The sequence below is a fragment of the Rattus norvegicus genome, chromosome X (genome assembly GCF_021556685.1).
Source record: "Rattus norvegicus strain SHRSP/BbbUtx chromosome X, alternate assembly SHRSP_T2T, whole genome shotgun sequence".
Classification (NCBI taxonomy): Eukaryota; Metazoa; Chordata; class Mammalia; order Rodentia; family Muridae; genus Rattus; species Rattus norvegicus.
Genome location: NC_141554.1, coordinates 105,260,171 through 105,287,622, shown reverse-complemented (window position 1 = coordinate 105,287,622; position 27,452 = coordinate 105,260,171). Strand labels below are relative to the sequence as shown.

Genomic DNA, 27,452 nt, shown 5'->3' with positions numbered 1-27,452 from the left:
ATCATGAGGTAAACTTGAAGATAAAAACTAATCAGGATGGTGGAACAGGTTCACTGGTCGTTTGATTGAATAACCTGGATTGCCTTGTTTAAATGTTACATGTTTTGAAGGGTTTACTGGTATGTATAGTCATACATGATCCTAATGATACAGTAGAAGTAGAAATATTTTCTGGAAATGAAGGTTTACAAAGCCCTTCAGAACACTTAGTAATATAGTTCAAAGTGAATCAATGGTTGTCTTTTGAAAGAAAATTTTCTGTTTTCTGAGAGTGTTTGAAGAAATTTTTGCTTTTTTGGCTCCTTTAACAAAAACTGTTGTGCTTTCTTAGTTTAAGGGATATAGATTGCATCATGCCAAATATTTTATAAATGCTACAAAACAAGGAAGGTACTTTATTCTCATGGTCAAGCACAATGCTGGCTATTCCTATGTTGAAGGTGGTATTAGTGTGGCAGCTGTCCTAGGTTTGTATGCCCCTAGAGGAAGACTCTCTTAAAAGGAGAAGTAATTTTGAGGAACAGGAAATAGAAACGGTCAACCACAAACCATTCTGATTTCAAGATAATATGATTTAGCATGACAAAAATATCAAAGGCTGTAATTGGGAGTAGTGGTGGCAGATTACAGCATAAATTTACTAGATATACATGGCTATCCACTGTTGCTATACAATAGGCAACTTTCACAGGAAGAAATGGATGTCAGGTGACACAGTGAGTTTGTACTTTGGCAAGCCATCTGCGCTCCTTTGTAATATAAACAAGCTCAAAGTCCGGCTCCTATCTCTTGGCACTTACCCAGTTGTTGCATCTTTGCTCCCTTATAGCTCGGTCTTGTCCCCTAAAGTCCCCTGCCCTTGGCTCAATGAAGACTGATGAGGATGTAAGCGCAAGAAGTATTTTAGTAGCCAATATCTCTGGAAGAGCAGCAGAAATCCTGCTGTCAGTGGAAAAATTCAGAATGGCAGACGATAGCATCAATTAGGGAAGGAGAAATGTAAACAGTATATTAATATCACTGTCAGATATGGATCAGCTCAGCACTATGAAATGTCTGGAATCATTTGGTTGTTGCTACCGTTTGTTTTGCTTGAAGAATTTCTTGTGGCTTGATCTGTTTCCTTTGGTTCAATATGCATGTCTTTTAAAGCCCTTCTACCAAGGACAGTAGGCATGAGCATGAAGTTAAGAAAGTAGAGGAAAATATAGACAAACAGAACCAAATCTCAAAGCAGCAGGTAGACAAATGACTATTTACTTCTTAGTCTGTAAATACCAAAACAGAATATTCATCTAAGGAAATCACAAGTGCAGTTATTGGATAAGAGGTTTTCATGGAAATTGATTTAAAATACTCTATAGACATTGAAGCAGGATTTTTGTGCTGCCAGCGACAATAACTTTTGGTTATACACTCATACCTGGTTTTGAACATGGAGTCACTTTTCTTTCTTGTTAGGGAACAGCATGCTGTCAGCAAAATTAAGCCCTGGATGAAACTTCTTCAAAAAAGGAAAGCCAAAATGAAATCATTTTTAAGGGTATAAATAAAATAGATCCACGCATTTCCTGACAGCCCAAATGAGAAGGCCCATATTTATCTCAGTAAGCTTTCAGCGTTAGACTTTAGGAGCCAAAGTGACAGTTTTGGACTCAGCCAGACAGTGAGCCTTATATATAAAAACTCAAAATAGATTTTCTTTGCCCCTAGTCCTGCCAAAGAGCCATTTTAGGTGTGCAGGAAGGCGCTGAGCACACTAATGCATAGTGTCCTTCTGCTGAGTGGGGGCAATGGCTGCCTTCCCCTCACCTGACTTTTCTTAATTGGAATTTAGATTCCCCCAAAGAATCTGGAAGGTAATATGATATTTCTTGTGATTTCACAGGAGTTTTGCCTCTTGCACCCCTCCCCCTTATACTGAGAATCATTGAAACTTGAGATTAAAATGCAAAAGGCAGCAGTTTTATGATGGAAATAGATGTCTGGGCTGTGGGCAGTCATGGAAACGTTCAATCATTCTGGGATTAGAGGCATTCCTCACTGTTGTAATTGTCAGAAGACGACGAATACAGAAGTGGATTTAAGGAAGATAAGATAACTCACCCTCAGTTTGAACAGAACTCAAGGCTAACTTTGTAGTATTCCTAAGGGCTTTGTAGTTGTGCCCTTTTTTAGCCTCCTCTCTTCTACCCCTTTTCTCCTCTTCTACTTGATTGCCTTTAAAAAGTATGTTTAGGAGTGTCCTGTATACTTAGATCCCATATTGAAATCCAGAAATCCCAAAGATTTAGAGTTACTGTATAGGCAAAAGGGAAAAGAGATGATGGGTTGATTGGGCAAGCTGATCCTGAAGCTAAGGTGTTTGAGGATTGCCATGGGGGAAGATATGGTAGTGAGAGGAGAAGTGGGTTTGAAGGTAGACGTTGAGTAGTTTGGCAAAGGATATAACTTACACCTGATCTTTAATATAGTAAGTACCTATAAGAGATCGTCAGGTAAGGAAATGACACAAATAAAATCTGTATGTGAAAAGCAAATTTCATGTAAACACATTTAAATTAACTTCATTCTACAATGTGGGAGTTTCATCAAGGGCAGGTGGTCACTGTTAAGGCTAAGCGTGTGTACTACACTACAAACACAATTGAGGTGTGATGTAGGAGAGAGAGTTTAGGGTATTTGGTAAGAGGCTGGCATGGAGGACAGAGATACATTTAAATTTCTGCTAGTGGAGAGATTAGTTAAAATACCAAATACAGGGGACAGAAAAGATGGCTTAGCAGTTTAAAGCATTTGCTATTCTTACAGAGGACTGGGAATGGGTTCTCTGCACATACACAGTGGTTTGTAGCTGCCTTCAGCTGCATTTTCAAGAGGATCTTGTGCCCTCTTCGGGCCTCTAAGGGCATTAGGCATGCATGTAGGACATATTTATACACAGGTGAAACATACACGTGGGAACTGAGGTTTCTTTGGTGTTGCTCCTTGGGATTGGGAAGTTGGCATAGGGAAGAGAGGCAGGAGTCAGTGAGGCTGCTCTACCTCCTATCAAGTTGATCTGAGTGTGGCAGAAGGGATAAAATGGTAAGGAGTTGAAGGTGAAGAGCTCTGGCAGAAGTGGGAACACTGTCCCCTTTTCCCTTCTGGCTTGTACCTAAGCTGGAATAGTCTAATGTGTATGGGCTCATTTGATTCTTTTGGTGCTGTTTTTCTTCCCTGTAAACCAAGGGATAGTTTGAATGTTTCTTAAACACGCTCTTTTCTTTCCCCATTTGAATCAATAGTCTGCTTCATTAAAGGACTCATACTTTTTCACTGTGAAGTCGCTAGCGGATTGAGGTTATGTTATTGGAATAAGATGCTTTCGGTGCCTCACATGCTCAAGACTCTGGGTTCATATTCCAGAATGGAGACAGAGAAAGGGGCAGGGAATAGAAGTTAAGAAAGGAGGGGAAAATGTGAATAGGAATCCTGGCTCCAAAATTAGAAAACTCCATACTTCCTAATATGTGTGGTTATATGTGTGGGTGTGTATAGGTGTACATGTATGCACATATACCTGGGAAATACAACTGTAGTTATTTTTCCTATATGATCCTGTATTTGCAATCATGTATGCTGGTTGTCATTCTTAGGAAATTTCACAGAGCATGGTATATATTGTATCCTAGAGACTATTCAATGTTTAGTGCCTCCATAACTTAAATTTACTGGCTAATCATTGGAAACAGTGTTAAAAAGAGTAAGTTACTTTTAAAAAAATGGTAGCTAACACCACTAAGTATATACAGCCTCAAATTGATCTCATCTTTCACATTTTTCTATTTCAAACATAAATTAATTCCTATTATAATTGGAGTAATCCAAAAAAGTCTGGGGCCTTTTAAGTAATTAATAATGGAGGGAACATTGTTAGATATATTTGATTGTACTTTCATTTTGTGACTATTAATAGCCTTAAGCAAAGCATGTATGCTATTAATTAGTAACTTGCTAATCCTAAGTCAGTCTTGGTCATAGCTGTTTCTATGTATTTTCTCAATGGGGTAGTGGGAGAATTGACTTCCTGGTCCACAGAAGTGGACCAGGTGAGGGTTTTATTTGATGGAAATTTCCGGACAGTTATTGTCATGACACAATAATGTTTAGTTGAGCAATGGAGGCTGTTATCTTCAAATGAAACTATAAGGGGTGTGACAGATTGGCAGAGCATGAATTTTGAAACTTGACCTTGCAAGGGACATCAAAGTTAACATTACCTTTTAACCAGTTTTCTTTTCTTTCATTTTTGTACTCTTTCCTATTCCTAAGGAAAAGATGGGGTAATTGGGAACTAGGTCTTACAGTTTTAAGTAGCAAATGGCTAGTTCCCTGTAGTCTGGGAAGAAAAAGCCCATTTGATTTTTCACCCCAGTAATTTTGTATGTCTGTTTCTGTGGGTTTTATTTATGGGTCTTTATATTTCAGAAAATTGCCTTGGAACATTATGGAGCCAGATACTGATGTTAAAGAAAAGTCAGGTATGAAGGTTCTAAAATGTTAAATTTGTCCAAAGTTGAGGGAAATCCAGGACCCCTTTTGCTAAGTTAGCTTTCTCCTTTGCTGAGTTGGAGCAGTTAGGATATTGAAGTGTTGGCCTGCTGTGACTCACTGCCTGACGAGCAGCTTTAGAGACTCTGAACCCCACAGCATGCCTTTCAGGTAATTAAGCACTGGGACTATGCCCACAAGTTTATGCTTTTCCTCATTGCTTCTGGGGACATTTTGTCATCACCCCTTCATTTTTATTTTGTCAAAACAGCAGAGTAAAAATAGGGGATTTAGGAACTATTATGCTCTACCCAAGTCTGGTGATGTAGTTCAAACTGGCATTTTTGCCATCTATCTTAGGCAGGTCTAGTCCATCCAATTGCCAGGAGTATTCTCAGCAAACACTTCCCCATTGTGTTCAGCAGCAACAAGGCCATTGATGATGATGTAGACGTTTATTAGAACACGAAGAGAGGAATATCCTACAAATAATTCTGGAGGATAGGCTACTTGGAGGCAAATGCAGAAATTCATGGAGTAGCATGCATTAATTATATGTTGGCTAACAAAAGGTTAAGCATTTGGACTCAAACTTCCTATTAGACTCTCCCAAGCATGCGGGCCACCCACCAGTTGCAAGGCATGATGACACGACAGATGACTCGACCTCCTTGGTAGCAGTAGGGGTATGGGTAGTAGCCTAGTAAAGGTTCACAGACCCTGCGGCAGTAGCGGTTGCCTCGACGGCAGTAAATACAACAGTAACCTCTCTCATCCAGCATGGGATCAAATTCGATTCCATTTTCAGTCTGAAAGAAGAAGAAGAAGAAGACAGTGTTGGATGGAGAACTCTTTAGGAGGAGGTCCTGCCAAGCAAGAGCATACTATGTGACTCTGAGTTGGGGGTGGTGGTGGTGGTTGATGTGACATTAAATGTCTTAGCCAAATCATGGAGATGTTGCCATGCCATCAGAATTGGTTTTGAGCACACTCCCTGGAGAGTCTGAGTTTCTTAAGTATTTGTTAAATCTGTGATAATTTTTCCAAGTGTTTGAGAGGTAGTAAGTTTTATGAGAGTTCCTTTGTTTCTGCCCTAACATGAGTGCAGTGGACAGCACTCACATAGTCATTAACAGGAAGGTCTTCCTCGCTTGCTTGTCTGGTGCGGCGGGTCTTCTCCACCTTCACTTGTGGGACCACCCATTGCTCATTCTGGTCAATCCCTTTTTTTTCGCTGGTAGGAAAGTGAAGATCTTCACCATCCTCCTCAAAGTCCTGTAATTCTGAAACTAGGATAAGAAATACAAAATTGAGATGCCATCACTTTGCAAGCATTTCCGAGAGGAGGGTTAAGGAGGACAAAAGTTAAGGAGAGCTATTTTTGTCTGCCCTTTGACTGGGATAATTTAGGCACGCATGGGCTGCATTTCCTAGCTGTTTAAGTGGATAGGTTTAGAAACTATTTGGCTTCTCACCAACTTCATCGCTTGTTTGGCATCAAACATTTACTCCTTTTCTTAGTAATAGAATCAATTGACAAGACAAGGGACTTCCGTCTCCCTCAATTATTTTTAGCTGCAAGTGATCCAAAATATTTCTTGATTGTCTGATTTGATTTGGTATCAGTTGCCTTCCCATCAATTCTCTTTTGCTTCTCAATTTTTTAGTTTATGTTTTTTTCATATATAGATGTTTTGCCCAGCATGTATGTCTGTGCACCACACACATATAGTGTCCACAGAGGGCAGAATAACCCTAAGTATCAGATAACCTAGAACTGGAGTTGAAAATGGTTGTGAATCACTAAATGGGCACTGGGAATTGAACCCTGGTCCTCTGCAAGAACAACCAGTGTGTTTAACCAGTGAGAAATCTCTCCAGCACTGCCCCCCTTCTCCCCGCCCCATGTCTCATTTATTTTCAACTTAGGTCTGTGGAAGACTTGCTGAAAGTATATGTCCCTGCATATTTTTTCACTCCTTTTCTTGTTATCTTATACAACTGTGGTCCAACTGTCAAAACTAATAAGTAAGCATTGGTTCATTGCTATTAATTAAGCTACAGATTAGACATCGATATTTTCATCCTTGTTTTTTGTTTTGCAGCATCCAAGTCCAGGATACCAGATTGCATTTGTCACCTTTAAAAATAACAATAACAGCAAAAAAGCACAAAATAAACAACTCCAAATAATTCTAATAGAGGCTTGCAGTGTTGGGACTGTGCTGCCTTGAATAATATAGTAGTCTTTGTGCAAGATGAGGGAGGCCCAAGTCTGTGACACCTAGACAGAATAATGTGTCTAGGGACCTTCATCTTCTCAAATTGAAGGTTGTACTTTTCTGCTCTGGACCTCTAACCTTCTATCCCATTTATAGTGATCCCTTAAACACACACACACACACACACACACACACACACACACACACACACACACGCCACATACCACACACCACAAACACACACACACTCACAAACACACACACATGCATATACCACACACCACAAACACACACACACACACTCAAAAACACACACACACACCACATACCACACACCACAAACACACACACACTCACAAACACACACACACGCATATACCACACACCACAAACACACACACACACACACACACACACACACACACCCCACACACACACACCCCACACCACATACCAAACACCACACAAACAGGATTGTCCTTAATTCTAGGGTAGAATGCCATTTGACATGCGAATTCTTGAGACAGTCGTGTACTTGTTTGGTCTCTACTCTCTCCAGTTCTTGGGTTGGGCCCACTGTGGTTTTGAGAAATAGTCTGGTATCCCTGCTGCAATGAATATAGATGTACAAAGAAAGATAGATTAGCTTTCTGCTATCACTGGTCACATTACGGTGGTGTTACCTTTCCTGAGATATTTTAAAAGCCTGTCAGCATTAATTTATCTGATTTATAACTTGGCTGTGAAAACTTCCCTCTTCACCACAGTCAGCATATACAGTTTCTTCCAAGAAGGTATAAACTGATCATTTGTTTTCATAGAAATGTGCTCTCTCAATGCTGGAAACATTAACCTGTTACAATCTTCTTTTTTTTTCTTTTCCTTTTTTTTTTTTTGAGATAGCATATTGCTCTGTAGCTTAGATTGGCCTTGAACTCAACATCTTCCTGCCTCAGACTCCTGGGCACTGGGAATACAGATGTGTACCACTATGACTAGCATGTTACCATCGTTGGAAGGAACAGACTGGGGACAGGAGACCACACCTGCTATTAGAGTGGGATTGATCCAGTACATAGTCACATTGTCGCAAATCTCCAGAATTTTAGAATTTTTCAGGAAGTCTCTGTTTTCAATAGGCTTTTCTGCAGGAACCCAAATCACTGACTGTTCAAAGAACGTTGTAGTAATTTCTTCATTCTGAAAGAAGAAAGTAGGTTGGACTTGGGATTGTGGAAGAATAGTGGGGCCAGTTCGATGATACGGAGTACTGAAACCCAGGATGTTTTGAGCCTGGGTTGCAATGCTATGGCTGGTTGCTCATGAGCTATCTCCATGTCATGCCAGCAGTAGGTGCACACAGAAGAGCTAATGACCACACGATCCTTTCCTTCTGGGTCTGGCTGCAAGACTACTCACTAAAATAAGGGCTTCACCTGCCATCATTTTCCTTGAAAGGCTTTTCATGGTGTTCTGGGCACTCCCTGGGCCACATAAGCTTTCATTTGAGCTTGTACTATGAGTGATTTATATGTCTCCCCTTTAAATGGGCCAATACTTGCCATGGTTTAGTAGTGTAGCTAAGGCTGGACCCAGGATTTCACCTCAAGATGGAAAAAAAAACAAAGCAAAACAAAAAAAACAAAAAACAAAAATCCTCTCATAATTCAAACTAGTAAGATCTGTTAAATTAACCTATCATCTTAGATTTACAAGAAATCTGGCTTTCCCTATTTTAAAGTCTTCCGCTTATGGGAAGTCAACTCATTAATCCCATTCATTCTAGATGCTTAACATTTATCTCACACAGGGCTCTGGTTCACAGCACTTTGCAGTTTTGTTAAAAATATCTTCTCTTCCCCTTCTAGTGCCACCAGTAGTTGCCTCGAATACCCAGTTCTTACCAACTTGTCAAAGCAGTTTCATCGCTTTACTCCTGCTCTTCATAGGGACTTTTCCTCCCCTCTTTTGTTTCTTCCTGGCTTTTCGAATTTTCAGTGTGTTTATTTATTCACTTAAATATGTCTTTGTGTAATTTTTCTCTGAACCATTTACAACTTTCAAGTCCTGGCCCTTTTGCCCTTGAGTCTGTAAAGACCTTGGAACACATTGAAAGGGATTGCAGAAAATGAGGTTGATGTGTTCCCTAGCATTGTTAGCAAACTCGGGGCTATTTAGATACTGACTCTGCATATTTTCCAGGTGCACACCCTGAACACCGTGCTGAGGGAAGTCCAGAATAAGAGGGCTTTTGTAATTTTCCAACCACAAACTTTTGTTGCATTAAAAGAGACCTGTAGTGTGACATTCTGTTTTCTTGGAAACAGGGTGATTTTACTATCATGAGGTGAATATGTGGATGATTTTAAAGATCTTACCAAATTAACAGAAGAAGAAACCATTAGGGCCCAGTGAAGATATGGGCCTTCGTTCCTACATCACTTCAGAACAATCCTATTATATATAGCTTTAGGCTCTCATTGCTGCCTGTCTGTACAGAAACAGGAAATGTTTTCTGTAAACATTTTCAGATGATTTTTTATGTAGTTGCTTTCTAAAATATGTTTATCTATTGTGTGTTGGGGAAGCAGGGTCCATATGACAGTGCACGTGTGGAGGACAGAGGACAGCCCTGCAGGAACTAGTTCTCCTTCTTTTATGCAGATCCTGGGAATTGAACTTGGATCATGAGGCTTGGCTCTGGGTGCCTTCACCTGCTGACTCTTCTCTCTGGCTCTGTAGTACCCGTTAAATCCCAATCTTCTTTCACGTTATCATTGCTTCCATACCACTTCCTAATTTCTTGGAAATCAATCCATTTTTCACAAGCATCTAATATAAGCATATTAGAAACAAAATGAAACTCTACAAAATCTCTCACTACCATAGGCCTCAGCAGCAAAGCATCCCCTCTGGAGACACTTTCTTCTTCTGATGGGCAATTCTAGGAGTAGGGGTCTGTAACTTTTCTAGGCACAGGGAAAACAGTGACATGGGAACTAACAACAGCTCTGGGGAGTCTTGGGTGAGGGAAAATAATGCAATCCCCCAGCACTTCCCATAAAAGACAAGGAAAAGAAGGTCATGAAAAAGAACTTGGGATCAAGAAGAGAATGAGACTCCAATGTCTATAGAGTCCATTATGCCACTGCCACAGTCCCACCTTCGATTTTCCAATTTTAAACACAAAACCAAACTAAATGAACCCCAAAGAACCTCAAGGACAGTGAGGATTGGTGTACTTTAGGTGGGTGATAACCCCTCTCCCATGACTTCCTGAGATCATTCATTCACTAATTGGAGCAGGGGCTTAGTCATTTTAGTTTAGTGGATCCAGAGAATTCATCTTAAGTTGACGTTCTCTGTCTTTTTTTTTCTTCTGAGAACTTTGGATTATTAAGCACGGTAAGGGAAACAAACAGAAACCTTTAAGGTAGGTGAACATTTGGAGCATGACGGAAGTGGTATGATCCTCTTGTAGCCTTGGGACCAATTTCCCACCTTAAACACAATTTCTTTTAATTATTTAATTTTAAAATTATTTTAGGTATATGTATGCATGTACGTCTGCTTTACCAGAAGAAGGCATTGGATCTTCTGTAACTAGAGTTACAGATGGTTGTGAGCCACCATATGAGTGCTGAGAATTGATAACTTGGGTCCCCTGGAACAGTTAGTACTCTTAGTCTCTGAGCGAGCTCTCCAGCCCCTGTTTTTATTATAATTTTAGTTTTGGGTATGCATGAGTATATTTGTTGGGATATAAATGTGCATAAGAATGAAGTTGCCTCTGAAGGCCAGATGTGGTGGATAGCCCTGGAGCTGGAGTTACAGACAGCTGTGAGCTGACTGATGAGTACTGGGAATTGAACTTAGAATCCCTGAGCCATCTCTCCATCCCTGGACTCATTTTCTTCAAGTTTTTCTCATACTCATGATTACTTTTGTTCCTCTGATTAATTCCTCTCACCAGAAATTATTGGTTCAGGAACAAAAAGTATTTTTTTATAGGTATTCGGGTATAAAAGTATAGTGTTATACCCCAAACCACAAACGTCATTTTCTTAAAAGGTCTCAGTTAAAGACCTTAATCTGCTACTCACTAGCTGTGTACTTTCAGCAAGTCACTCTTTGGTACTAAATCCCAGATCCTATATCTGACAATGGGGATAACAATAATCATAATAATCCTATCTACAAGACTGAGGATTTCATGAGAAGAGAACATCTAGTTCAGTGACCGGCCAGTGAATGATACCTTTTAGTACGATCATTGTTCTCACTCACATACCTCATCTATTTCCTCTTCTGGTTCAGAAAATTCAGGAATCACTTTGATTTGAGTTTTAATAAAGCATTTTTGAAGACCTACAAAGTAGATGCCAGTGTATCCCTATAAAACAAACACAACAATAATACAATTAATTTCCTGTGCTTGTTTCAATTAATGAGTCCCATGACCTATTAGGTCCCCAGCCTAGCAAATTTTGAATTCCAAGGAAAGGCTTCCTTGTAAATTAAATGAAGGTTAAAGGCTATTTTTTTTTAACGCGATGCAATTATTGTAGTATTTTAAGGGAAAAGCTTCAGGGGAAACAGTCAACTCACGTTTTTAAAGTCATGGACTTCCAATGTTTCATCGGTGCCATTTCCACTTCTGAATATTTCTGTTCTGGTTATGGGATCAATTTCCATGGAAATCTTCTTCTTCTCGCCATTGCTGTAGAAAGTGTGCTCCATGCCATAGGTCTGGGGAGCAGAGGAAGAGAAAGAAGCTCGAACACAGTCGGGGTGCCTCTTCATAAAAGGCTTTCACTGGGCAAATATCTGGGCCATCATCTCTCTTCAGAACCTTCGCACTGAGGGGTTATCTCAGCATCTTACCATTGGACAGTCTCTAAAACTTGGGATTAAAATGAGGTGCTTTTTGGTGCTCAGGGAATCCCTTCAGAGTCAGTGTTTTGTATTTAAGCCAAACAGCTGAACTAATTATGAAGCATCCCAATGGTTTTATTGGCAACCTTGGCTAAGGAGCAAACGATAGTCTGTAAACCAGCCTGTAAAGTATTTTCCCCTTGTGTTAAGCCTAGGGATCACCTCAAGCCTATGCTGTTTCCTTTTCTAAGTGTTCTGTGATTGCTCTTCCCATCCTTTCCATGACATCCATTATGTCCTAGAAAGAGATGTGAAACCATTTAGAGTGGTTAGGCATTACTCTCTATTCCCATAGCCAGATTTTATTAGTGTCCCAACAGTATTGTGTTTGCCCTTTTTAGAACCTCAAGATGTTACTGGCCAATATTAACCCATAGACTTATCCTATACCAATTTATATCTCTTCGTTAAAAATTTAGCAGTCACCTGCCTTCCCTTAGCCTTCTATTTTATAGGGTAAAACTCCCACTCAAGTTATTGCTGAGTTAGGTTTTTAAAATGTGATTCTATTGTTTTCAACTTCTGTAGATCCCTCTGGATAGATAGCCTTTGGTGACAGGGTAAAGTGCCATAAATTAACAGAACCTTCCAAGGAGAGTGCTTCTGAAAGGCTGTTTATCAAGCCTTTCTTGAGTGGCTGAAACAAATCCCCAAACTTCCTTCTGCTCTCTAAAAGAGACAATTCTCTCATCACGGACCAAGAGGCCCAGCCACATGATGTATTCTATTTCGGGATTGATCATGCAACTTATAACTTAGAACATATTTGGGGCTAGAATCCAATCTGAACTCCGGAGGAGTCTGATCTCTGTGGTAAAGCATGCTGGAGTTGATGGTGCCATTTGCAAGCCTGGGTGTCTCCCGGTGGCCTGGAGGCCTTTCCCTGTTAGGTTTCTGCACATTCCCTTGTCCTTCCGAAGAAGCAAGTTGCCTTCGGAGCCAGTGTTGCTTTCTAATAACACAGTTCCTAGTGGCACCCTCCTCCTTCAGTTTCCATTGGGTTGGGTTGTTTTTAGTGTCTGCTGATGTGCGTGACAGCATGTTAGTTTAACCTGGTCAAAAATTTCCCAACTCAAATAGAAGAACAAGTTGGATGTGTTTGTAGAAACAAGTGTTACTTCAAGCATGAAAAGTCTCATGGAGCCACTGAAAAGAAAACAGAGGCAAAGCCATTTTACCTCCCCATGCCCTGGAATAAGTACCTTAGACATGAACAGTGATTACTTGTTGAATAAGTATTGTTATCAGTGGTACACTCTCATCTTTCCCAAGGAATGTATTGAAGAATTGGCCAGGTATTTTTGTAAAGGAAAGGAAAAGCGTATCGAGAACTTTCCAGCAACCACACAGTTAACTTGGGAAAGGCAGTCTTTTTTGTAACAGGTAGAAAACTCCTTTAGGCTTGTTATTTGCTTCTGCTTCTAAATATCCTCTCAGTTTCAGCTTTGGTGCCAGCTAGAGAAGAGAAACTTCTAGGTATGGCAAAAAAAGCTCTCAGTCAGTTGGCTGACTTAAGCAAAGGACAGAGGCATCCACTTCAGACACAGCCTTGTCAGGTTTCCCAATAGGGGGCAGTTTCGTTAGAAATACTATCCATTGTGGAGACAAATGTTGACAGTGCTAGCCACCAGGGGCTGGACTGGGGTGTTTGTTTCATCAGTAGCACCACTGATGGATTATTGCATGGAAAAATTGGGTTAGAGACTAGGGGATATTGGACTGTGGCCTACCTGGGCAAGAGAAAGAGAAAATACAGACTGCATTTTCAATCATCAGTAGAAGACTATGGGACTGTGCTGGTGACATTTAAAATTTCAGTGTACTTCTGTGGAATGACTTTTCCTGCACTGTTGGCAGTGCACTTTACTTGGACACCTTTCTGGATGAGCACTATTGGAAACTGCCAAGCTCAGCAGATCTTCATTATTTTCAACATTTCTGCAAAGAATTGGGTTTTCGTTTGTTTGTTTGTTTGTTGTTTGGTAAGGGAAGAGGCATCCATGTTAATTGTACCTATTAATCATCATGTTGATTTTGTATTAGCAATGGTAGCTTCTTAAACAGAGTGAGATCAGAATGATTTCATTTGTGTTTGAATCCTTAGTGTGTGGGAGGGTGCAGGAGTAGGGAGCTACATATTCACCCAGATGGAATTCTGCTATCAAAGGTGTCCTTTTGAAACAGACTGTCCTTTGTCTAGGAGGATGATGCCAGCGACTTACTTTGGACTGTGTGGGGATGGCTTTGAGTAAATCCAGACATACTGTCTCACTTAGGTCCCCGTGGAGCTCACTACTTGGGTAATGGCTATGCAAGCTTCACTGGCCCATATGACGACTGAGCTCATGCCTTTGGCATCAGAAGGACTTTGCTGTCTACTAAGATCCTGGGCTCCCCAGTTGAAGATGAAGAATTAAATGCCTTTGCCCTGTCCAGGAACAAACTAAAGCAGAGACAGGATGGCTGACCTTAGGAAGGTGTGATTGGGCTCCATGCATCTCTCCTTAGACTTTGCCCCCAACTTAGCTTTATTCCAGGAGAGCAAGGACAGCATGTGACATGAAATGGGCCCTTGCCAAATTGGCAAATGGATGAGCCCCTTTTCTGGTATCTCCATACCCTGTCCACTTTGCATCCTCATAGCCTTTTTTCCATGCCTTTCATTTCCATCTGTCCCCTTGTCTCCTGTCTAGACAACCAGGAATCTGCCAGGGCTTTAGGGATCTTATGGAAGAGAAGAAACCGATCTGACAAATGATTTTACATTTAATTATTAGCAACGGAGAATACATTTGCCAATTTGAAAAATGGAGTGCAATGCTTCACTCAAAGGAATAGGGTTGTAGTGGTGCATTTTAGGTACTGTGATACCAGGAGCAAGAGATATGGGGAGGGGTGCTCAAGGCTTCCAACACAATCCAAATGGGTTCTTACTAGCCTTATAAGGGCTGGAATAGGACATAGAGGCCAGTGGGATAATGGGGGTATGACAATGTGTACAAAGATGGGACTGACAAAGTATGGGGGAAATACAAATCCATTTTTATTCCCTGTCCAGGAACTCTGTCCTCAGTCCAGTTAAATCTTCCATTTGGGTAGCCAATAAGCCCTGACTTCCTCCTGCAATAGGAACACTTTCCCCTGTTTTCTTGTTTCTGTTGGTGACAGTCTCTGAGACCAGAAAAGAAAGGTTTTATAAAGAGTAAAGCTGACTCATACCTTAGTGTGATGGATCTGTTTGGGGGCAAGGAGCTGGACCCTGTCCTGACAGGGATTTGAGGACATTTGGCTTAGGTTTGTTTTTCTGAAAGCTGTGATTAATCTAGCTGCTCTTTTTTTTTCCACCTTCATTCTTTACTGTCTGTTTATGAGGTACACTCTCCAAAGATGAAATACATGCTCAGAATAGCTGGCTAGCAGGTGTTAGGCTGGCAGAAAGGAAAGAGAAGGGAAAGCACTGTACCATATTATTACCAATCTAGCCTGCGAGAATTAAAGGTCCTCTGGGTATTTCTCCACCAACACAGTGCTGACAGATTATTTCTTATGCATAGTTGGCCTTCTGCATCTTCAATCACCAGTTCTCAGCCCTGAAAAAATTGGCATAAGCAGCCAGACATTCCTTTTTAAAAGGAAGGAAAGAAGGAAGAAAGGAAGAAAGACAAGAAAGAAAGAAAGAAAGAAAGAAAGAGAGAGAGAAAGAAAAGGCCATTTCTTCCACCTACCAAATTGAGATACTAGAGAAGTTTTCTTGTATCCACAATCCTCTCTCTAATTCCCAAATTCAGTTGGAGATCAGGAAAGAATTCCCAGAAAAGGTTCTAGTTTTAATGTTAGTTCTTTCACCTACAAGTTGTGTGACTTTGGAGAAGTGTGTCTTTAAAGGTTTAGTCCTGTCTGTATCCCCTCTCTAGTTGCAATGTTGGGTTGTTGGCAAATCCATTTTTTTCTCACTTTTGGTCTGGTCCCTGTCAGGTTGCTTGGTGGATTGCAACTACCTGTTGATCGCCTGAGCTTCTCCATTTCAGCCACTCATGATAGTTCTACTTGAAGACAACACTTGCTTATAAAGTACTCAGTTAAACAAATACTGCCTTAGGAATAAGGAGTAAATATTCATAGCACTTGGAATCTAGCTTCATAGAAATTGTAAGGGGTATCTATGAATAGTCTAAAGTAACAACTGGCCCATTAAGGATTGTCATACAAAGGTAAAATTTGAATCTTGCAAAGAAAAGAAAACGAAGAGATGCCTTCTTTCCCAAAATGCTGATGTGGCGGCATCTGGTGAAACTCAGTTCCCTGCTTAAGAGATTCCAGCTACATCTCCAGCTTTTCCCTTGAGGTTTTAAATGCTTCTCCCATTCCTTGTTTCAACTGTCAGAGTGTTGTGTTAGATGCCTAAGCAATCTAGAGAGAAAAGTTGTCCCCTGTGTGCTTAAAGATGACTTAAGAGACTTGGTCTGGAGCTAATGCTGGTTGTTAAAAAAAAAAGTCACAAGGAAAGATGGGCTTACACTTGGCAAGGAAGTTTCCTTTGTGCAAAGGAGTTTCAGCCCAGAATGATTGATCTTGGATGTGAAACATAAATGAGACTGTTTCAGTGGTCTTCTGCAATTGGGGTTGCATGGGCAGGATGCTCCCTTATCTTCATGACCTCTCATCTCATCCAACTAGAATATGGAACTTGAAGGAGCGTGTCCAAGAATATGCTGATTGTTGGGGAGTGGGTGACCATCTCCCAGCAGCACTAAAAATCACCACATAGCTCTGATGTCTCGCAGAGAAGCACATAACATTTCTTTCACATAACTCATTATGTTTATGTCTCATTCCACAAATGTTTTGAAGAATGGGGTACAAAATATGTGCTGTGTTTATAAACTGATGGTTTAAGAAATACAGCCTTTTTGGTTTGTTTTCTCCATGTTGCTTTGATTAGTTGAGGAATTGGCTTCTAATTCTTTCAAGTTCAATGTGGAACACAGGGAGCTTTGAGTAAGCATGTTTTTCCCCCAGTAAGTCTACTTCATAGATCTTAAGGAAGTTATTGCTTAGAAGTGGATCCTCAATATGGTGCCCTTGCGAAATCTCTGGAACTGAATATGTTTCTCCTGCTTGGTTAGGAAAGCTGAACACAGAGCCTTATGATCTTGGCTTTCTTCAAATCTCTTCAAATCTCCTAGGTATGCCTGTGGCTCAGGAAGCCTGGGGCCTGGATAAAAGTACAGCGGCTCACTCAGAATAATTTTGACTTATATTTCTCCTGGATGTGTGTGTGTGTGTGTGTGTGTGTGTGTGTGTGTGTGTGTGTGTGTCTGTGTGTACTCACATGATGTGTGATTGAGGTATACTAGGAGTCAAATATTGCTTACTCCCTTTGAGATCAGGAGTCTGGATCTTTTGTGCATATGAAAGTAGGAGGGAAGAGAAAGACTTAGTAGCATGGAAATGTCAACACCAGATGTAGGATGTTAAAAAACACTGTTTATTATAAACAGATGTTAAAGAGAAAACAAGGAGTGTTGTGGGGGCTGGAAGAGCAAACACTGAGAGCTTAGAGAAGCTCCAGGACAACAAAGGTATCACTACAAGCATGAAACAGAAAAGCATCAATAGTTCCCTCTCAACCAAAGGCTACACAATCCTCTCAAATTCCACAAGCACCTAAAGAAAAGTCCAGAAGACCATGGTACTTTTTACTTTGTTAAGCAGCCTTTCATTCCACCCCATACTTTTAAGCAGAGAGAGTCTTAAATTTGTACAAGATGCTTGGATCGTTTTCCTCTGGAAATATTCTTCCCAGACTAATCTGACTACTTTTTAATTTCCCTGGATTCTTAACTGCTCAGATACAGGTCTAGTCAGAGTCTTAGTTTCTAGGAGGTACATGGCTAGCCTCCCAAGCTGCTTGCCTGGGACTTAGAAGGTAGTAGTTGAGTGATAAAGAATGCATGCTGCTACCTGCTCTCCAGATTTACAGTGATCCCAACCTGATTTTGTAGTGAAGTCCAGGACTTATGTAAGAAAAATACCTATATTGCAATTTCTTGTTGGAATAGAAAATAAACAGTACTTGTTCATGGTAGAAAAACTTATCCTAGGAGATAGGTAATGTGTTTTATCTGCACTTTTTCATAATAACTTTGATCGCTCATTTGCACTCTTTTTGGTGAAAATTATATATCTTAAGATGAATTACTTCATGAGCACTTTAATTTGTTTTTCTTTTAGAATAAACTTTAATCAATAGCACATCCCACCTTTTTCATGTATGTACCGCCTGAATTTTTTGTTTGGCTTCAGGAATGACAGAATTACTTTTTGAAAATCATATTTAAAAGAACAGAAATTAGAAACAAAGGTAGCATAATTGGAAGATAAGGGAGATCATGAACTCAGCTAGGGAGTGTGAATTCTTACAAGATAAAGGCAAGATCTCCTGAGTCACTCCCTAGGCATTTATTACCGCACTGAGGCAAATGCCATGGTAAGATTAGAAAAACACATTAATACTGTTAGAATGACATTTATACTGCCAATGAATACAAGAAAATAGGAAAGGCTATGTGCTTTCTGTTCAGACAGGTATCTATGAATGGTCAAGAAGATTAGCTCCCTACCACATCCAATGAAGGACTTATATTTGCAGCAACTTAAATGATTTATGGTTCTGTATATAATTATGGTCCTCATGCAATTTCCAAGAGAACCACTGATTCAACTTTTGGGGTAGCATATCACTTTCAGAATTAGCTAAGTGGTAGTGGAAGTAAGTAATTGTGCTGGAATGAATGTTGGCTCTCGATTCATTTTCTGATGGTGGTTTCTTTGCACACCTTGCTAACCTTAACATAGTTGGCTTCCCTAGAAAGACATCAGAACAGTAAATAGTTCAAAAGCAGCAGGGCAGTGGGGGTGGGCTAATAGGAGTAGGTGATGCCTGAAAACCTTTCTGGAACATGATGTAAATAAAAAGGGAAACAAAGAACTAGGCTTGTTTGCTCTCCCTCCCACTTAAACTTTATAAGGTATCCTTTGAGACTAAATACAAACAGGTATTGCAGCAGAGGTAGGGAGTCCCAGGGTGGCTATGCCTTACTTTTTGGGTTTTCTGTCGGACACTTAGCCAGCTTACTCTCTTTTTCTCCCCCTTTGTCTGTCTTTCCCCATGAACTCTTTGCTCCTATTGCACCTTTGGCTCCTAATGGTCCATGCCAAACCATTTTCTTCTGGTCTCATTCTCCCTCCAGGATCTCTGCCTGCCTTTTCTTTTCTCCATCTGCTACCAAGTAGAAATGAGTATCTCATGACAAAAAATTAACTACAACACCTGCAGGAGCTGCAGCAACGACAGTGACCTACAAATAGAGAAGAATATGGCAAAGCCAGAAACCTGTCTTCATGGGTTTGTAGCTCATCTCATTTTCATTCAAATATTAATTGCTAGCAAGAAAAGACTACAATTTTTTTGTGGGTCACACCTAAACGTGTCCACTGCACACAAGCTCAGAAATAACAATAGCATGGTAGGACGAGAATGCAGATTACAATGGCAACCAAGTTTCACCAAATGTCCTCAGTGTCAGAAGTTTCTTTGACATACCTGTGATTAATGACTTAGAGCTCCTTGTATCTACCTGTGCCATTAGTATCTCCCTGGGACAATGGTTGTGACTGCTGAGGAGACGAAAGGCTCTAGTTCTTCTGGTTAAGTAACTAATAATTCAGAACTCAGGTATGAGAATCGCTTCCTTGACAAGGACAGGAACTTGCTGCCTGTCCTCACAGCAGATGTGTTAAGTGAGAACATAATCACTGAAAATCATTCACTGCCATTCCGGGTGGTTTCTTCTTATGTGACTGTCGGGTTACTTTTCCATCACTTTCTGCCCAGATAATGGAAAGGAAGATGGAAAGTATATTTTTTTCTTTCTTACATAAAAAGAAAAGCTTCCAGGAGATTTAACTCCTTAAAGTCAACCATAAAGGAGTGGGTCAGTTTATCTCCCGTCACTACTAACTAAAATGTAGAAACAATTTCCTCTCGTCTAAATAAGCAAATGAAAGGAACCTTGATATCATTTCCTATGCCCCCACATGAATAAAAGAGGATGAAAAGACTTTTCATTTTCAAATTAATTTACATGTTAATCCCTAATTAAATTCAATCAAACTCAGAAAAGAAAACACTGGATAAGTTTCTGTTACTTACCTTCTTGGATACCTCGGGCCAGAAGTGTTTGCTCCCCCAAAACAGGACAATTAGAGTTAAGGCCAGGATACCAAACACTAGTCCACAAATCTTCAGTGATTTACGTATCTTCTTAGATTTCAGAGCTTCTGCCTAAGCAAAGAACAGAAAGGATGAAACAATGTACAATAACCCTCAATAGAGCAAGCCATAATTCAAAGTCTCCTTCAATTTCACTTTCTAATGTTCACTTTGCAGTACGATAAATCTGCAAAACCATGCTTCTGCTCAAAAGGGAAAATATATGAATCAACTTACATTTAGAATGTGACAGCCCTCACAGTTCTCTGGAGGATTCTTTGCCATGGTCTCCCAGCACACAGTGCTCTTTCCTTGCTTTGAGAGGACTGAGAGACCACTGCTGAGGTGGAGTTGCAAGTGAGTCGGCTAACAGATGCCAGAGGAGAAGCTGAATTTATATGGCTCAAATATGTCATACCAGAGCCGGAGGGAGCCCAGGGGGCTCCCGTGCTACGATTTGTTACATAGATATACCCATATATGTATATAACTTCTGTGCACAGAATTCCATCCAGAATGGTAAAGACAGAAGGTTATAATGAAAACTATTGTCCTGAGGGTTGGGCTGGAAGGGGATCAAGCCGAGGACACACTGAAATGATTTTTCACTATGAACTTAAAATACCAGTGGCAATACATGCTGCACACTCCAGAAATAAGCAAACAGGGCGAAAAGAGGGGAACAGAGTTCTAATTTCGTTTCCATGCAATTAAACAAGTATTTGTTGCAGGGATATCAAGTATCAGGGACTTTCCTGGGTGCTCGAGAGTCAGAAAGGAAGAAGATAGCATGTCTCACTATGTGAAAGTATTCTGAATGCCAAGACCAACGTTTATTTGACGAATTATAATTGAAACCAGGATAAAATGAAGAGCAATTGTGAGCTTTCTCTCTTCGTCTCCATCTCTGTGATTAGTTTTCTCTTCTTTAGTTGGTCTCTCAATGCTGGTATTTATGATGTTTCTTCATGCTTTTCTCACTTTAACATATACCGCTTAAATGATCGTATCCAGTCCTGGAGTTAATATATCACTTCTATAGCAATGTGACTCAATTCTGTGCCTGTAACCCAGTTCTGTCTTTTACTTTCAAAGCCATTTGAGCATCTCATGCGTCTGTATCTGGGTGTAACTCAGAAATTGCAAGCTCAGTATGTTAAGTATCAAACTCTTTCCTTTTTAACACTTACTTCCCCCAACTTACTTTCTTTTTACTAATCCTAATCTTGATTGGTGATTACAGTTAGTTTTCAGCCTACCATAACAAAGCACAGAAGAATCACTGACTTGAATATAAAAACTCTATTTCTTGAAAAATACAGTCCTTACATTTCTGGAGGCTACAGTCCATGATCAAGATGCCAGCTAGCTTTGTTTGTTTGTTTCTCCTTTCTTCCTTTTATGCATTTTATTTAGTTTTGGTCTCAGTTTCCCTTCTTCATTTCCCAGATCCTTCCCATCTTCCCACCCTTACCTGTCTTAAAAAACAGACAGGCAAATAAAAAATCTGCCAAAATACCATTGAGTTCATTTTAGGTTGGCCAGCTACTGCTGGGCATGGGGCATGCTCTTTTTGTTTGTTTGTTTGGTTTTTTTTTTGATCCAATTAATAAAATATGGAACACTTCACGAATTTGCGTGTCATCCTTACGCAAGGGCCATGCTAATCTTCTCTGTATCGTTCCAAGTTTAGTTACATGTGCTGTGGAAGCAAGCACCGGGCATGCTCTTTAAATGTGGTTTTATATATCCAGTGAGACTCCATGGGAGAAACTGATTTTTCTTTTTTGAGTGGCTGTCCACTGGAGATAGCTTCTTGGTGGGGGATGGGAGATCCCCATCTCAGTGGTGGGACTCCATCTGGTTTGGACCTGTGCAGGCCCTAGTGTAGTCGCTGGGACTTCCTATGTGCGTCAGTCCTGTCCCATTTGGAGACACTGTTTCCTTTTTCTCGTCTATCTCCTCTGCTTCTCAGTTTCTTCACCTGTTCCATATTTGTTTGTTTCATTTTTCAATTAAATTTTTTATTCTTAGTGTATTTCTTATCATGTACCCCAATCCCACTCAACTCCCCATCCCTTCATATCCACCCCTTTCCTTTGCAACCTCCCCGACAAAAGAAAACAAAAACTACCTTCCCCCCAAAACCTATCTCATTATGGAAGCCATGGTATGTCACAGTGTGTCACACAGTACAGCCTTTTGCTCATACGGTTTTACTTGCAAATGTTCATTGGTCTGGTTCGAGGCTTCTGGCTTCTGCCACAGCACCAATGCTTGATCCTCCCTGGGACCCTTCTTAGACATTCCACTGTTGCCCTGTGTCATGGAGATCCCACAGCTTGGGATCTACAGGACTGACCCATTCATATGCTTCTGTAGGTCATAGATGGGATGGATGTTGGGGTGGGCCAATTCAGAGCCCTGGATCTGGGCCTAGTTGGAATCTTAGTTGGTCAGCCTACCAACTCTCTACGCCTGTGCCACCAGAACCAACTCTCTTGTTTTGCCTAGGCAAGGGGCATGCCATCTCTCCAACTCTCAGCACTGTGGGCCAGCTCACCTCCCTGCTGCAGATGTGTGTGTGTGTGTGTGTGTGTTGCATCTCTCCAGTCCCCACACCACTACAGGGCAGGTTAAGGGTGGGGCCAGCTCATCTCCAGGGTGATTGGGGAGTCACAGCTCATCATAGTGCTTGGAAATCAATATGGCCTTAGGTCAGGGACATCCGCATGGTCTTTAGTGGTAACATTGGCCTTGGACATCAACATAGCTCATAGCTGAGATAGTAGCATGAACTCAGACATGGCTCCTGGTGACAGCATGGGTCTTGATGTCACCATGGCCTCACAGGTGGCAGCACAGGTCACTCAGATCAGTATGTTCCCTGGTGGCAGCACAGCCCTCTGACACCCACATGGTCTCAAGTAGCAGCCCAAACCACTGATACCCACATAGACTGTGGCAATAACTCAGGCCACAGACAATGATCCAGACCCCGGATACAGCAGAACCATGGCTCTCAGCTTCAGCTGGGGCCCAAATATCACCGTCACCCCAGGTGGTTGCTCAGGCTCCTCATATCCATCGTTCCTCACCATTGTTGTGTCTCCATTTCCACCTCTCTCCACAGTGCGAGAACCACTTGGCTTCTCTCTCTCGCTCTCTCTCTCTCTCTGTCTCTCCTCTACCTAGTGGTCCCTCTTTCCTGTTTCTCCATCACAATTTCATTCATGGAAGTGGCATGGTGTACTTGGGTGTTTCTCTTCTGGCAGCCTCAGGGCCACCAATATTTGTTTCTTGAGCTGTCTTTCTTTTGTTTCTGGGTGGTTATCGTGTTGGCTACATGGTGCCTTTGTATTTTGGGAGGAGTTGTAATCTAGTTTCCCCTCCTTCCTCTGCCCACCCCTGTCACTCCAGAGTCTCACTATGTAGCCCTGGCTAGCTTCCTTATTCATAGAGATCTACCTGTCTGTGCCTTCCTAGTGCTGGAATTAATGATGTGAACTATCACAGCAGGCTCCCAATCTCTTCTTATAAGAATATCAGTCACATTGAATAAAGGGGCAGCTACACAATGTTATCTCACTTTAGTTACTCTTTTGAGGACCATATTTTCAAACACAGTCAAATTCTAAGACACTGGGAATTAAGACTTCACTGTATGAAATCTGAAGTGACTCAGCTTGAGCCATACCAGTGGAGCAGTAACTCAGTCTTCACACCAGACACCACAAGCTTGTCTTACAGTTACCTCACATTTTATTGTTCATTTTATTTGCTTAGTCACCAGGTATTAGATACTTTAAATTCTCATACCCTTCAATAGATGGTCTTCCCTCACTGAAGAGGACTTCTATACTCACTGCCAAAACCTTAGCTGAGACCAGTTTTCCTCAACACGTGGGTTTCATCCCCTTTTGGGTTGCATATCAGACATTTGCATCACAATTCATAACAGTAGCAAAATTATAATGATGAAGTATCAACAAAACTAAATTTTATGTTTAGTGGTCACCACAACACAAAGGACCGTATGAAAGAGTCACAGCATTAGGAAGGTTGAGAACCCATGTCTTAGACAAGTCTCAAATCTATACCTTTCATCTAGGCTGCTCCCTTGAAGCTTCAGACTTATGTGCCCATCTAGCAAGCTGAAGACCTCCACTGGGAGATATTAAATGCCAATTACCCAACCTGAGTTAACTGTATCTTCTTCTAAACCATACTCTTCCTTATCTGTTATCTTCCTCACTTTAAGGACACCATGAATTGACTCCAGACCACAAATTTCAGTGGCTCATGATCACTTCCTTTTTGACTCATTCCTGCACCTAATCAATTATTACATCTAATTAATTCTGGCTCTGGATTATCTTGACAATTCTACTGTACAGACTTTTGATCTAAACTGGCTCAGTTGAGGGTCTATAGTTATTTTTACTGCTATAACATAGTTCTAACATTGTCCATTGCCTTTAAAGTTTTCTTAAGACAGAAATCTGAGGGCAGCCTCTCCTCTGCTTGAAGTTCTTTGGTTAGCCACTAATGGTGACATAGATTGCACTTCATGGTCTTGAGTTTGTATATTTCTCTAGCTATGATTCTGAACAATTTCCTCCAGACACAGAGCCGGTTGTGATCTTAGATGTGCAGGGCAATGGAGCAGGTGCACATGACTCTTCCTGGTAATGTCTCAAAGGAAGAGAAATTCTGCTAGAGGCAGGATTATACCTGAACTTGATCATACAAATTATGAAGAACAAAATAAAACAAATCAGAGTTCATGATTCTGTTCACTCTGCAATTATTTGGTTAAGTTTATTTTTAAGGTCATAAGAGCATTCCCATTGAGAACCCATGTTTATAGAATAGATGGTTTCCTTCAACATGTCACTCATAATACCTCTGATACCACTCTCATCGTTAATACTCTGTTGATAAACATACTCAGCTTTTCAAGCCATAGCTCTCATTGCATGTTACCCTCATTGTCTGTATTTCCTCCCTCCTCCTTGTTCAGCTGGACTATTTTCAACGTGTCCTCAAAATCTTGCTTAGATCTTACCACTTCCTGAATGCCTTTCCTTTGTCTTATCTCCAACACCTTATTGTGCTCATCAGCCTTTTCCTTGTCTTACCTTTGCATCTTGCTGATGTTTTAACCATTGACTGCCCTCGGAATACTGCATTGTATTACAAGTAGTTTCTATGTGCTTCACTGATAAATAGACTCCAGACTCTTTGTAATACCTTTTTTGTTAAAAAAAAAAAGGATTGATATAAAAGGGGGGTTAAAAGAAAACGCCATGGAAACCTAAAAGGAGTCACGGGACATTCTGATTCAGGAGAGCAAAGAAAATGGCACAAATGATGTGATATTTCAGTAGCTTTGCCTTTTGCTAGTACATGTTTATTTAGTGTTCCCTATGTGGCCAGCACTGTTACAGAGGACAGATATGTGTTTCAGTAATGTACAAGCAAATGCAGTGTCTGAGAGTCCAGTGCAGGTCTGGTTCAAGGGTAAGGGATCTAAGCTTCTGTCTTTCCATTCTGTGATTCTATGTGTATGTCTTCCAGCATTCTCTACTAATATGGCTTCACCTCTGGAAAGGAGAAAAGGGATGGCATGGGTCAACAAGAATATGTGCCAGTTGTTTCCATCGGGAAAGCAGTGTTTTCCTGGAAATGCTATCCTGCAGACTTTTTTTATTATTATGCTGGACAGAACTGTGTTGGATGGCCACTTCAGCTTTAATAATACTGTGAGGAGGTTTTATTTTCTACCCACATTATTATTATTCCTAGCAATATTCTGTTTTTCTATAAACTGGGGAAACATGCTGGATATTAAAACTGCAGTTTCTGCCTTTACAGTCATGGTAAAGACTTAACGTTTATTCTAAGAACAATGAGGAGTCATAGATATTAGAGCAGAATTCTCTTTATACCTAGTAACATCTCTCTGGGTGATTTAAAACGAATAAATTATGAGGAGAGAAAAACAATAAGATAGCTCATCGAAAGAGATGCCAGTGGTTGAATTGGAAAAATGGTGTCAAGAAAGTAGGCAGATTGACCTATATTTTAGGAGAAATAGATACTTTGTGGTAGGTTGAATAGAGAGGGCAAGAAAGGAGAGAAAGAACAAATCACAGAGATCTGGCTTGTCCATTCATTAATTGATATTAAGAAGCACTGAGGAGGACCACTTTTCTCAAAATGATAAGTATGGTTAGAACATGTTAATTTGAATTATTTTTGAAGTATCCAAGAAGGGATGACTAGTTTCTATTAATTGATGTTTGGATCCCATAATGTAGTTACTGGAGTAAAAATTCCAATTTGGAGCCATTTACTCTGGTAAAAGCTATGGAGGTTAATGGTATGGCTCAGAAAAAGAGTTTAGAGTAGCCAGAGAAGAGGACTGCTCACCGACTTTCAGGAAGATTTTACAATTATTTATTTAAAAGCCTGTTTAGAATGGCTTTCATATTTTTATAAGAAGATACACAGTAATTGGAAAATGAAAATGTAAAAAAATATAAGAGGTGGAAATCTGTAGTAGCTAGGAATAGGTATTATTACACCTCATTTTCCTTATTCAAACTAAATAATGAAAATTATATTACCTTTCTACTTATGATGGTATCATGATTTAATAACTTAATCCATTTAAAGTATATAGTCCCATCACTGTTAGATAGTGAAAAGCTACTTTAAGATAAATAAGTTTTATTCTGAGCACTAGTTTTATTATTCAGGATTAACAAATGGGTGCAGCGTTTTTAGTAAGATTACTGTAAATGGTATTTTTTGCAAATGTAATTTCTAAAGAGTTGCACTGTTACCCAGACTGGCCTCTAGCTCCTGAGCTCAAATGATCATCCTTACATAGTCTGCAAGTAGTTTACACTGTGCGAGCATACCATTGCACCTTAGATAAAAGCATTTCTCTAGTCAGAGGAGCTTCTATTGACAGTCGATGGTGATTAACACGGCAGCCTATAATTGGTCAAAGTGCAGAGAATGAGAGATTGTGGAATGCTTAGCCTAAGTGCAACATATATATCACACACCCTCCTGTAAAAAAAAATATTGTGGAAGAGGAGACAGAAACCTCTTGGGAGCCAGAGGTGAGGAATGAATACAAGGAAACAATATTTTCCACCCTTGTCGCATCCCACAACATAACTGCAGCTATTGTTTCTGAATGTACAACATGTGCACTTTGAATTGTGCATATCATCGGTCCACTAAACTGCGGTAACAGCTGCCTGCAAACCTCCGCTCAGATTAAAGGATTGCAGGCTATGGTTGCGGTGCTTTTACTGTGTACATTTTTCTTTTTTTTTTTGTTTTTTGTTGTTTATGTACATTTTTCTGTTCTTGACTCTGTGCATGTGTCTCTCTGTGTGTGTGTGTGTTTACTGGAATTGTGCCATATGAGGGGTTAGTGCTACCCCAGAGGCCCATAAACAAGTGCT

The 27,452-nt window shown here is 40.5% G+C and overlaps 1 protein-coding gene and 1 non-coding gene across 2 annotated transcripts; both read right to left on the bottom strand.

The window, feature by feature from the left end:
• Positions 1-4,969: 4,969 nt before the first annotated feature.
• Tnmd (tenomodulin) lies at positions 4,970-20,467 on the bottom strand. Its single transcript, NM_022290.1, has 7 exons — positions 20,203-20,467; positions 19,906-20,037; positions 11,364-11,504; positions 11,047-11,148; positions 7,802-7,955; positions 5,656-5,822; positions 4,970-5,342 (listed from the first exon to the last, which is right to left on the bottom strand). The coding sequence occupies exons 1-7, from the start codon at positions 20,248-20,250 to the stop codon at positions 5,133-5,135; spliced, it is 954 nt and encodes a 317-aa protein (NP_071626.1). The 5' UTR covers positions 20,251-20,467; the 3' UTR covers positions 4,970-5,132.
• A 1,108-nt stretch (positions 20,468-21,575) lies between these two features.
• LOC120099559 (U6 spliceosomal RNA) lies at positions 21,576-21,683 on the bottom strand. The gene has a single exon (XR_015647201.1). It is a non-coding gene; the product is annotated as a U6 spliceosomal RNA (small nuclear RNA).
• Positions 21,684-27,452: the final 5,769 nt, after the last annotated feature.